At 44.7% G+C, this 13,179-nt stretch overlaps 1 protein-coding gene across 1 annotated transcript in view; it reads left to right on the top strand.

Annotated features, from left to right (window-relative positions):
• NLRP11 (NLR family pyrin domain containing 11) overlaps positions 1–12,880 on the top strand; it is a 31,792-nt gene extending 18,912 nt beyond the window's left edge. The window contains exons 5-9 of the mRNA XM_032263094.1: positions 1,241–1,411; positions 5,728–5,895; positions 8,763–8,933; positions 9,584–9,754; positions 12,460–12,880. Coding sequence (XP_032118985.1) covers positions 1,241–1,411; positions 5,728–5,895; positions 8,763–8,933; positions 9,584–9,754; positions 12,460–12,664 — 886 coding nt within the window. The 3' untranslated portion in view covers positions 12,665–12,880. The remainder of the gene's footprint in view (positions 1–1,240; positions 1,412–5,727; positions 5,896–8,762; positions 8,934–9,583; positions 9,755–12,459) is intronic.
• Positions 12,881–13,179: the final 299 nt, after the last annotated feature.

Raw genomic sequence — 13,179 nt, forward strand, 5'->3', positions numbered from 1 at the left:
TTTTGTAGTTTTAGTAGAGACGGGGTTTCACCGTGTTGACCAGGATGGTCTCGATCTCTTGACCTTGTGATCCACCCGCCTCTGCCTCCCAAAGTGCTGGGATTACAGGCGTGAGCCACCGCGCCCGGCCTTGTGACCACCATTTTTAACTCTCTTTCCAAAGCTGTGAGTTTGGTAGTGTTGCCTACTGGGTCCTTTAGCCCTTTGAGCAGCAGCTTTCTACTCCTTTACCTCCCTCATCCCTCACTTTCTGGTTTTTGTTTTGTTTTGTTTTTATTTTTGTTCTGAGATGGACTTTCACTCTTTTTGTTTGGGCTAGAGTACAGTGGTGCAATCTCGGCTCACTGCCACCTCCACCTCCTGGGTTCAAGTGATTCTCCTGCCTCAGCTCCTGAGTAGCTGGGATTACAGGCGCCTGCCACCATGTATGGCTAATTTTTGTGTTTTCAGTAGAGACAGGGTTTCACCATGTTGGCCAGGCTGGCCTTGAACTTTTGAGCTCAAGTGGCTCACCCCTCTCAGCCTCCCATAACCTGAGGCTATGCAGAATAAAACATGAGAAGTCCTTGTAAATGTGATGATGGTAAGTTGAGGGTCGTGATCAGATTTCTGAATGTGATCGTACCCATATCCCCCGATCAGATGGGCTGCTTGATACCTGACTTACCGTTCTGAACTGTCACCCTGGAAGGCACGTGGAGATGAACGCAGAAGGGGAAGAAACTGCCTTCCCACAGCCTTTCTTGAATCCATAACCTTGACCAGATTTGAACTCTGAGAAGTCATGTAGGGAAAGAAAGTTTAGAAGTAAAGGGATCTAACGGGCGCAGTGGCTTACGCCTGTAATCCCAGCACTTTGGGAGGCTGAGGCGGGCGGATCATCTGAGGTCGGGAGTTCGAGACCAGCCTGACCAACATGGAGAAATCCCATCTCTACTAAAAATACAAAATTTAGGTGGGCGTGGTGACACGTGCCTGTAATCTCAGCTACTTGGGAGGCTAAGGCACAAGAATCGCTTGAACCTGGGAGGCAGAAGGTCGCAGTGAGCCAAGGTTGCACCACTGCACTCCAGCCTAGGCAACAGGAGCAAAACTCCATCTCAAAAAATAAAAAGTAGAGAGATCTATTCATTTTATTTTTAAGTAGATATCTCACTTGGATGAGTCTGATTTTTTTTTTTTTTAAAGAGGTGATGGCGTAAGCGGGAAGCCTCTTTTCATCTCCAAATTCTTCTTGCAGCCTGATGAAGTGCGACTTACGAGCCTGTGACTGCAGAGAAATCGCCTTGCTCATCACCAGCAGCTGCAACCTGAGAAAACTGACCCTATCCAACAACCCGCTGCACGACGACGGGGTGAACGTACTGTGCGAAGCCCTGGTCCATCCCGACTGTACGCTTCGTTCACTGGTGTGAGTCGGCGTAGACGGGCTCACCATGTAGAAGCTCAGGCTGGCTTGAAGGTCTAAGCATGTGATCAGAGAATGGTGGTGGGAAAAGCAGCAAAGCAAAGTGGTGGGAAGCGTGGGCTCTGGAGTTCAGCAGGTCTGGGTTCATACTCCAGGTTGACAACTGATTGGCGAAACGTTGGCAAAAATGTATCTGGATTTTTTTTTCCTGCTTGTATTTCTCAATCTGGAGAGTGGGGTCACAACAGTACCAAACTCACAGCTTTGGAAAGAGAGTTAAAAATGGTGGTCATGGCTGGGCACGGTGGCTCACGCCTGTAATCCCAGCACTTTGAGAGGCTGAGGTGGACGATCACGAGGTCAGGAGATTGAGACTATCCTGGCCAACATGGTGAAACCCCGTCTCTACTAAAAATACAAAATTTGGCTGGGCGTGGTAGCATGTGCCTGTAGTCCCAGCTAGTCGGGAGGCTAAGGCAGGAGAATCCCTTGAACCAGGGAGTTGGAGGTTGCACTGAACTGAGATCGTGCCATTGCACTCCAGCCTGGTGGCAGAGTGAAACTCCATCTCAAAAAAAAAAAAAAAAATGGTGGTCACAACATTCCAAACACAGCACCTAGGCCATAGCAACTGACTTTCTAAGCGCAGGGAACCTATATTATTCTTTCAGTGAGCACATCAGCTAGGTGTTGTGTAGGGTGAGATGGAACTGAGAACACAACGAAGAATGCAAAGGAAAGGTTTGGTGCTAGATGGCCTCAAAATAGGATTTTTTTTTTTCCTCAGTCTCCTTCTTTCAAGAAGGTAGAGGATGGGCTCTTCCTATGTCTATACCTCCTATGGGCCACTTGAATGGAAGATCATTTCTGCTCTAAGTTGCTAGAAAGGCCAACTTTCAGGAGGTTGGGGTGTGGCAAACACAATAAAAGATGGCAAAAAATGTGGCAAACGTAGGGCATAAAGGTACAAAACCAAGGGTGGAGATCTGTAAAACGTGATCAGGAAACACAACGGAGCAAGGGCACAGTCCCCCGTTTGCAATTCCAATTTCCAAAAAGATGGAAGAATGTAGTAGCTCATCTTTTTTTGTTCTGATTTTGTTTTCTTCCCCCCTCTTTTTTTTTGTTTTTACCCCTTTTGCCCCTGTTTGAGGACTCACTAGATTCCAAAACAATACAAACTGATACTATATTCTTTATCTTTTTTTTTTTTTTTTTGAGATGGAGTTCGCTCTTGTCACCCAGGCTGGAGTGTAATGGCATGGTTGCGCCTCACTGCAACCTCCGCCTCCCGGGTTCAAGCCGTTCTCCTGCCTCAGCCTCTCAAGTAGCTAGGATGTCAAGCATGTGCCACCAAACCCAGCTAATTTTGTTTTTTTAGTGGAGACAGGGTTTCTACATGTTGGTCAGGCTGGCCTTGAACTTCCAACCTCAAGCGATCCACCTTACCTGGCCTCCCAAAGCTCTGGAATTACAGGCGTGAGCTACCGCACCCAGCTTCTTTATATATTTTCTATAAAAACACCTGTTTGTTTGCAGGGTAACACCATGAACTCCTCTCTTCATACGACATAATACTGCATTATGTTTTTAAAATCTCAAATTGTTCTAGGAATCCAGATGAATCCAGTAAGTGGTTGTCAATATGAGCTAATTTTGTTGTAAAACAAGGTATGAAGAAAGGGACAGACCATTGGTTCAATAAATAGACTCCAAATAGGTATTTTTTTCATCTCATATCTACAAGTTTTTTGTTTCCTGCCAGATTGTTTAAACTGGTTTCAGGTATAACTTACATATCAGAAAACTCATCTATTTAAGGTACACCTTCAATGTTTTTTAATGTGTAGAGCTGTACAGCCATTACCATATAATTTCTAGAACGTTTTTGTCACCTTAGATTATTGGCATGGAGTTTTTCTTTTTCTTTTTTTTTTTTTTTTTTGAGACGGAGTTTCGCTCGTTACCCAGGCTGGAGTGCAATGGCGCAATCTCGGCTCACTACAACCTCCGCCTCCTGGGTTCAGGCAATTCTCCTGCCTCAGCCTCCTGAGTAGCTGGGATTACAGGCATGCGCCACCATGCCCAGCTAATGTTTTGTATTTTTAGTAGAGACGGGGTTTCACCATGTTGACCAGGATGGTCTCGATCTCTTGACCTCATGATCCACCCGCCTCGGCCTCCCAAAGTGCTGGGATTACAAGCGTGAGCCACTGCGCCCGGCCCTGGCATGGAGTTTTTCATAGTTCACACCTGTATTTAAAATAATCCAGATATACTAAGCAAAAAATGTTTGTAACTTAAGTAGGCAAGGAATTTCTTTTTTTTTTTTCCCATTTATTTATTTTATTGCATTTTATATGGATGAACCTGGAAACCATCATTCTCAGCAAACTGACAGAAGAGCAGAAGATCAAACACCGCATGTTCTCACTCATAGGCAGGTGTTGAACAATGAGAACACGTGGACACAGGGAGGGGAGCACTACACACTGGGGTCAGTTGGGGGGAAATAGGGGAGGGACGGTGGGGGGTGGGGAGCTGGGGAGAGATGGCACGGAATTTCTAAGCCTAAGAACAGTGAAAGAAGTCACAGTAGTTTGAGGAAAATGCTGTAAAAGGCCACGTTTACAGTCGTGACCAAATCCGATAGCTGGAAAATAGCATGCAAATGAGGTTTCCACGAGTACAGCAGGGAGCTTCTCTAGCGTCTTAGTGTTCGCATTTACTTATGCATATAATTTAACATCACAAGCACGCGTTAGCATACAAAGGAAAGCATACCCATTTCACTTGCCAAAGCCAAATTAATATAATTACATATACCTTTTGCAATCATTTTAAAGCACCAAAACCATTCTAAGCTTGCAGCTATGCAAAAGCAGGCAGGGTCCAGGTTTGGTCTGTGACCACCCCCGGTCTATTCTAACTTTTCTTTGAGACAGAGTCTCACTTTGTCACCCAGGCTGGAGTGCAGTGGCACAATCTTGGCTCACTGCAACCTCCGCCTCCTGGGTTCAAGCGGTTCTCCTGCCTCAGCCTTCCCTGAGTACCTGGGATTACAGGCACACATCACCACACATGGCCAATTTTTGTATTTTTAACAGAGATGAGGTTTCACCATATTGACTAGGCTGGTCTTGAACTCCTGACCTCAGGTGATCCTCCTGCCTCCCCCTCCCAAAGCGCTGGTATTACGGGCACTGAGCCCAGCCTATTTCCAACTTTTTAACCTGTCGAGGAAAAAAGTATAGCTCACTGCCAGTGCAGTATTCTTGGGGCAAACAGAAAACAGGTTAAATAAATAGAGGTTTGGCTGGTGCAGTGGCTCAGGCCTATAATTCTGGCACTTTTGGAAGCCAAGGCAGGCAGATCACTTGAACCCAAGAGTTCAAGACCAGCCTGGGCAACACAGTGAGACCCCATCTCTGTTATTTAAAAAATTATTTAAAAATAAATAATGGGGGAAAAAAAAGAGACTGGTAATCCAAATTAGGATTGAGTAAACTTTCAAATATTGGCAAGAAGCTAAACCTGAACAGACTAAACGGGATACCACAAAATCGGCTTACAAAAGAGTATCTGGTGTGGCATCTGTTTCTTAGTTTAAAAAATCTGTATCCGACCACAGTGGCTCATGCCTGTAATCCCAATACTTGGGGAGGCCGAGGTGGGCAGATCGCCTGAGGTCAGGAGTTTGACACCAGCCTGGGCAACATGGTGAAACCCTGTCTCTACTAAAAGTAGAAAAATTAGCCAGGTGTGGTGGCACACGCCTGTAATCCCAGCTACTCGGGAGGCTGAGGCAGGAGAGTCGCTTGAACCCGGGAGGCGAAAGTTGCAGTCGGCCAAGATCCCGCCACTGCACTCCAGCCTGGGAAACGAGCAAAATCCCCTATCAGAAAAAAAAGGAAAATTTTCAACAGTTCCTTTATTCACTTGTAAATAACAAAGCAACCCTTTCAAAGTGAGTTTTTAAACTGAAAATCTTAGGATTCAATTTAACCAAATATACTTTATTAAACAATGGGGAAACCGAATTCCAGAAGTGACTTCCGTGAGATGATTCTGTTAGTGGGAGTTTGATTTTTCTCATGCCCTGTTTTGCATTATCCACTCTGTAGCTCACCCTCTGTACTACTTGGGGTCCTTTTAATCTCCTTTTCCAAATAAGAAAGTCATTGGTGGAGATCTTGGGCAATGGCAGCAGAAGGCATAGAAGCACTCGTGGATGTGGGGGGGTGGTCTCTCATGCCCCCTCTCCGGCTCTCACACTGTTACTGATTTGCTCTTCTTTCTGTGTGTGTGGTCCTGTGCAGGTTAGTCTTCTGCTGTCTCACTGCAAGTTGCTGCAACTTCCTTGGAAAAGCTCTTCTGCTCAGCCCAAGTCTCAAAGAACTAGACCTGAGTGTGAATCACTTAAAAAATTATGGAGCATTAATTTTGATATTTCCCTTGGTATTTTCCTGTCATTTAGAGGAGCTGCAGTAAGTCTTCCCACAGTTCTCCTGCGTGCCATGTTTCTGCTGCATAAGGGCTTGGGTGGTGGAGTTGGCGACAGAACTAAGACTCTAATGATGGTATCATGGGTGATAGGGGTATGGGAACCTGTGGTCCCCGAAAACAGGCGGCATGAAAGCATGGTAAGATTCCTTAGCAAAACCTTTTAGCTCAGAAAGAGCAGAGTTTACAAAATCCCTCAGATACTTATCACACAGAGAAGGGTGCCTACACTGGGCCCCTGTCCCTGCCCCCAGGTGGACACAGCGTGGGAAATGCCGCAGGAGAAGGGACCCAAAGATCCTGCCCTGGCCCGGCTGAGGGCATTTCTGAGGCAGAGAACATCCCTTTCTGGGGTGGGCAATCATAGGGTCACCTTTTTGTTGGGAAATAGCTTTATTGGGAAAGGGATGCATTGGCGGAGGTGGCCACATCCAAGCCACTGTTACCGGCCAAAGACATCTAACTTAGGCGTGATGAAGTGGCCTCTGAATGAACCTCCAGGCGGAAATACATAACAAGCCACTGCAGCCTTCTGAGTGTGCCTCATCAATGATGCTGAATAATCAGACTTCTTGTATTTTTCTCAGAACTGATGAGTTCCCAGTTACCTAAAAAAAATTGTTTAAAAATTCCTTGGAGTTGTTGAATTTGAACTCTTTTGAAAACATTCTACCTCAACCGTCTTTGGCTCAGAACTAGGAGAAACGCAGACCCTAAAAGCATCTCCTGTTCGTAAAATAGCAAGACTGTGGCCTGTGAGCTCCTGAGCCGAGGTGCTTATGAGACTGTGTAAGAGTATGCTCAGCAGTATGGTATCTGATTTTAAGTTTATTTCTGTCTTGTAGTTATAAATTAAATCCATGTTACCATGTAATTTGGTACAAATGGGCAGGTAAAACAGGAAATTCTGGGGATATCTTTTCCTTCTAGTATCTTGCTTCCTTTGGCATGGCAGTTTATAGAAAACTGCCTTTGGGAAAATAACATCATAACCCACCCTCCCTTTTTTTCCATGGCCCTTAGTTTGTGCTTAGTAGGTTGAGATAAATTCACTCTTACTGTAGAATAGGGGTCAGAAACCTTCTTCTCGAAAGGGCTAGACAGTAAATACTCTGGGTTTTGTGGGTTATAGTAACCCTGACATAACTATTTAACTCTCCCGTACCTCAAGAGAGGCCTTGAAAAAATGTCAAATGTGTGTGGCTATGTTCCAATAAAATGTTATTTACAAAAACATAGTTGCCTAGATTGGGCTCTCAGAGCATAGTTTGAAGCTTGCTGTGGACTCCAAACACGCTGTTTTGTTGTCTTCCAAGCATTATCGTAAGTATGACTGTCTTTTTTGTCTGTTATTGACCCAAAACTGGATCGAGACCCCCTCTATGAGCTCCCACAGGACATGTGAAACCCCGCATGCCCTGTCGGTTCCATGGGCATGCGGGATGTTACATATTTTAACGGACACGATTTCGCTATATTGTCCACACCAGTCTCAAATTCCTGGGCTCAAGTGATCCTTCTGTCTCAGCCTCCTGTGTAGCTAGGATTACAGGCGTGCACCATCACACCCGGCTTTGTAACGACTAAATGAAAAATAGGATTTTCTGGAATGTGCTTTAGTATCTGATTATTCAGCATTTAATACACATTCTATAACAAATATAGAATGTGTATTAAATGTCAGGCACTCTTCCAGGTAGCTGGAATACATCAGTGAACAGAATAAATATCCATGAATTAATGGATCTTGTATTGGCACTGGGGGAGATAGGAAATAAGACATAAGTAATTTGTATCTTGTGAGACTAGAGGTCAGCAAACCACATTGCCCAAAGGCAAAATCTGGCCCTCTACCTGTTTTTATAAAGATTTTACTGGAACATAGCCATTCATCTACATGTGTTGCATGAATGCATTTGTGCTGCAATGGCAAAGTTGAGTCTTTGAGACAGAGGCACCATGGCCCATGAAGCCTAAATCATTTTCTGACGCTTTGTAGAAAAAGGCTGTCAACTCCTGTATTAGGCAGTAAAAGGTGCTATGGAAACTTTGTATTCAGTACTAAGTCAGGGTACGTAATTGGGAGTGCTGATGGTGGGATGTGGCCGTCTCTAAGCAAAGTCACTGTCACCTCACTGACAGGAGGACATTTGAGCAGAGACTTGGAGAAAGGTGTGGACGGAGTCATACAGATCGCTAGAGTGGGGTGTCCAAACAGAAGGAAGAGTTGGTGCGGAGCTGTTAACATAGAAACAGCCAGCTATGCTCAAGAACCAGCACGAGGGCCAGTGTGGTGAGGCAGTGACGTGGGATTGTAGGAGTGGACAATGAGGGAGTGTGGCTGGCAGATCACGTGGAAGGGCGTGGACAGTTGTAAGTACTTTGCTTGCTTTGAGAGGGAGGACCATTTGGTAAAATTCTCTTTATGAAGATGCCTTTAGCTCTTCTCAGGTGTTGGATTTTGTCATGAGAACTGAAAGGTAGAAACATGATTGTCAGAGCAGTTTACCTAACATAATTCTTTAGTATTCAAGCTCAGGATCGCAAAGGCATAGGTTGGAAATGTGACTTCCTGAGACAAAAATGCTTAAAACATTCTGGTCTCAGTTTCCTCATTTGTAAAACCAGGATGAGAGCCTTGTGATCATTGCGAGTTTAATGTGCACTGGGAGTTTTGAATAATGCCCTGGTATGTTGTAAGTGACCTGTGGATGTCGACGCTGCTCTTGGCTCTGTAACAAATCCCTTATTCACGGACATCACAAGCCGGGTCCAAGAACGCTTAACTCTTTGTGGTATAAATCCTTGGAGGCAGGTGGCCATGACTCTACCTCATGTTCCTCTTTTGCAGGCTGTTTGGCTGTTTCCTTACCACTGAGATCTGTGAATATATTGCCTTAGTTATTGTTGCTAATGGAAACCTGAAGAGCCTGGAGCTTGGGAGCAACCACATAGGAGATACAGGGATGCAGCTGATATGTGATGCTTTGAAACAGCCGTCCTGCAAGTTGGTGAATATTGGGTAGGTGCCTGGGGAGAAAGCTCCCTGTTTTCTTTGAGGAAAAGCTGAAGAAAAGCACAGGAGGAAGTGGATCCGGAAATAACTCGGACAAAATGGTCAGGAAACCGAATATGGTTTTCCTTTAAGAAAATAAGTCAGGTAGAAACGGAATGCTGGATATCACCACACATGTCGACATATGTGGACAGTATGAATGGAAACTGTGGTAGGCAGCTTCTAAATGGCTTCCAACAGTGTGATTGTGCCAATCACACTCTTGTATCATCATCTCCTTGAGTGTAGGCAAGACCTGTGATTTGCTTCCTTTTTTTTTTTGAGACAGTCTCACTCTGTCACCCAGGCTGGAGTGCAGTGGCACAATCTTGGCTTACTGCAAACTCCGCCTCCAGGGCTCAAGCAATTCCCCTGCCTCAGCTTCCCGAGTAGCTGGGACTACAGGCATGCACCACCATGCCCGGCTAGCTTTTGTGTTTTTAGTAGAGATGGGTTTTTACCAGGTCCATCTGGGAAAGTGGGCTCTACTGCATAGTAAGTTCTTTGGCCCAAAACTTGTAAGGAAGGGATCTAGTGGACATCCACTTCTCACCCGTCTCATCTGCCATCTTTCCTCAAGCACGTGGCCCTGTCTCACCTGTGCATCTTTGTTATAGGCTAGAAGACTGCATGTTAACCAATGCCTGCTGTGATGCTCTTGCCTCTGTTTTTACCACCAACACGACACTAAAAAGACTCAATGTGCTTCGAAATAGCTTCAGTGATGAAGGAATTGTAAAACTTCTGGAGAGTCTGATGCACCCAAATTGTACACTAGAGATAGTTGGGTAAGTTGCTTATTTTCTCTGGTGATGGGAAAAATTCTGTGTTGAGATGATCTAGGACCTATGAGATGATGAAAAAAAGTGTTTCCTCTTGGGAGATGGAAAATGTATGCCTAGTTCTTAAAGCAGAGTACGTACTCAGTGGTGTGTAAAAGGTGAAAATTGATGTTACACTTGACATAGAAAAAAAGGGTTCTATGTTTGAATATTTTCTTTCCTCCATTTGGATGGGCCCCTCATTACCAGAGAAGAAAAATGGGCAGTTCTCACTCTGCTATTTCATGTTTCCAAATCCATTAAATTCCTGTGATAAAGCAAAGGTTCCCTTCTTTTCTGTGTTAGCTGACTGTTCCATGTATGTTCCTACCAACTTGGGGATTAAATGACACATTACCCCACAGTCTCTGTGAGTGTCAGGGCTCCAATCCCGGCTTTGGTCGTCCTCAGGATCTCTGATGAGGCTGCAGGCAAGATGTCATCCAAGGCTAGGGTCAAATCTGAAGGTTCATCTGGGAAAGAAAAATCAGTCTGCTTCTCAGATCATGTGGTTGTTGGCAGAACTCAGTTCCTGCAGGGCTGTTGTGCTAGGAGTCTTAGTACCTTGACAGCTGATGGCTGGAAGAGACCCTCCGTTGCCAGCAGTGACGCACTGAAAAGGCTCGCTCTGCACCTCTCTAACGGTAACTCTGCCAAGTTCTGCAAGGCAGTAGAGTGAGTTTGTTAGCAAAGCAGAAGTAACAATTCTGTGTGGGCTTACCAAAAAGGTGACATCTCATCATCTTTGCCTATTAGATAGAAGCAAATTTGGCCAGGCACTATGACTCATGACTATAATCCCAGCACTTTGGGAGGCTGAGGCAGGAGAATTACTTGAACCCGGGAGGCAGAGTTTGCAGTGAGCCAAGATTGCGCCACTGCACTCCGGCCTGGACGACGGAGTGAGACTGTCTCAAAGCAAATCACAGGTCTTGCCTGGACTCGAAGGGAAGATGATACAAGGGTGTGAGTGGCACCAGGTGAGGATTATTGGAAGCCATTTAGAAGCCGCCGCCACAGTTTCCATTCACACTTTCCACATATGTAGACATGTCTGGTGGTATCTAGCATTCATTTCTATTTGTCTTATTTATTTTATTTTATTTTACTTATTTTATTATTTCTGAGGCGGAGTCTCACTCTGTCACCCAGGCTGCAACCTCCACTTCCCAGGTTCAAGCAATTCTCCTGCCTCAGCCTCCCAAGCACCTGGAACTACAGGCATGAGCCACCACACCTGGTTAATTTTTGTATTTTTAATAGAGATGGGGTTTCGCCATGTTGTCCAGGCTGGTCTCTAACTCCTGACCTCATGATCCACCCCACTCAGCCTCCCCAAGTGCTGGGATTACAGGCATGAGGCACAGCAGCCGGCTTGCCTTATTTTCTTAAAAGAAAATCATATTCAGATTCCTGAACATTCACTTAGAGACTAAGTATATGCATCCTGGTTACCCATTGATAAAATACGGGCAGGAGAACTCATTTCCCACTCATGTCCAACTTTTCTCAAATGGAAAATGGGGATAATTATCTCAGAACTCTTAAAGATTGAGTGAGATCGTAGACCCAATATGCTGAGGCCCTGCTGAGTTATTTTCCCTTGTTATCTCCAAATGATAATTTTTTCATAAATATGGATATTGAGTCAAACTTTCAGATGCATAGAAAACCCCATAAACATTACAAATTGTCCAAATGGCTTAGTCCCTGATTTTTCACCCCAGGGCTCTTCTCATCTTCAAATCTATAATGTATTCATTCTATTGTCTAATTCCTTCCACTAGAACATGAGCTCCAGGATGCCAGGGATATTTTTTCTTCAATATTATAGCTGCTCTAAAAAAGTAAACTGCAGAAATGACCATAATTCAGGTTACAAAGGTATTTGTGCCTCCATGCTAACTGGGTTACTCACATACAAAGAGGGCACAAAATAAGTGACTGAATCCCCCTCTTTGATTTGGAGAAATGAATGCGAGCATGGGCTGTGGTGTCTGCTCTCCAGCTATGTCAACATTTTTTTATTTTATTTTTTTGAGATAGGGTCTCGCTCTGTCGCTCAGGCTGGAGTGCAGTGGCATGATCATGGCTCACTGCAGCCTTGACCTCCCAGGTGCCAGTGACCCACCTCAGCCTCCCAAGTAGCTGGGACCACAGGTGGGCATCACCGTACCTGGCTAAGTTTTTGTATCTTTGGTAGAGATGGGGCTTTAGCATGTTGCCCAGGCTGGTCTCAAACTCCTGAGCTTGCGCACTTGCCTGCCTCAGCCTCCCAAAGTTCCGGGATTAGATGTGGGTCACTGCATCCAGCCTGCAAACGTATTCTAGGTGGAAACTTGGACCCTCCGTGTTGGAACCTATGGCATTACCCATTGTAAGGACATAATGTGAGATGCATGTAAAGCACTGAGCAGGCAGTAACGTTGGATACTACGAACATTACTTCAAACAATTCTCCCGGTGGAAATCTTCCCTTACATTCTAATACTTAATAGAGAAATCTCTATCTCAGGGTTTTTAGTCTGGAGCAGATTTTCGTTTCTTCAGAGATGGCTTGAGATACTCCCAAGGATGCCCAAAGGACGCCATATGGGGAATTAGTCATTTACACAACAAAATTGACACCACGCACGTAGCATTAATGGAGTTCTCCCTCTGTTTTCCTCCAGGCTTCCATTAAGTGGCGTGAGCACAGAAACCCAGCAGTTGCTGACGACTGTAAAGGAAAGAAAACCCACATTGATCTTTCTGTCTGAAACTTGGTCTGCAAAGGAAGGCAGAGAAATTGGTGTGAGGCCGCTTTCTCAGCTAGGTTCAATAATACCTAATTCTAATTTACAGCACATGTTTTCCGAATTTTCTTCAACCGTGTAGGGTCAAATACAGCATCTAGGCAACTCGTGTGATCATGTTCTACATAAACCATATTTGTTATAAATCACCACCATGACTGGAATACAAGAGAATTAGGGTTATGATTTTCCTATTTGATTTGTGTGTGTGACCTTGATCCAGTCAACCACTTTCTTCTTAAAATTCCAACACTCTCAAGAGTATTAAAAGAATTATATGAAGTAATAAAAGGTTAAAATGCATTGGAAAAAGGGGTGAAGCATGATTCTCTTATCAACGGGCATTGGGGAGTAACACTGAAGTAACTATGATCCTTTGATGGTTTGTTCGTTGCTTGCTTTTGTTGTGTTTTTTGTTTTTGTTCGATCTAGGGAGCGTTGTTAGAAGGTATCCCTGGGAGTCCTGTGAAACGAAATCTTCCTCTTCCCTCCTGACCTTGTATTCCTGCTGCACCATGTCCATGCCGGATCTACCTAACATCGTAACTGGCGTTCGTTTTTGTGTGTCTCTCTCTTTTCACCAGCTCTGCTCACAAA

This window comes from Sapajus apella, unplaced genomic scaffold (assembly GCF_009761245.1).
Source record: "Sapajus apella isolate SASKATOON/1434 unplaced genomic scaffold, GSC_monkey_1.0 scaffold135, whole genome shotgun sequence".
In the NCBI taxonomy this organism is placed as follows: domain Eukaryota; kingdom Metazoa; phylum Chordata; class Mammalia; order Primates; family Cebidae; genus Sapajus; species Sapajus apella.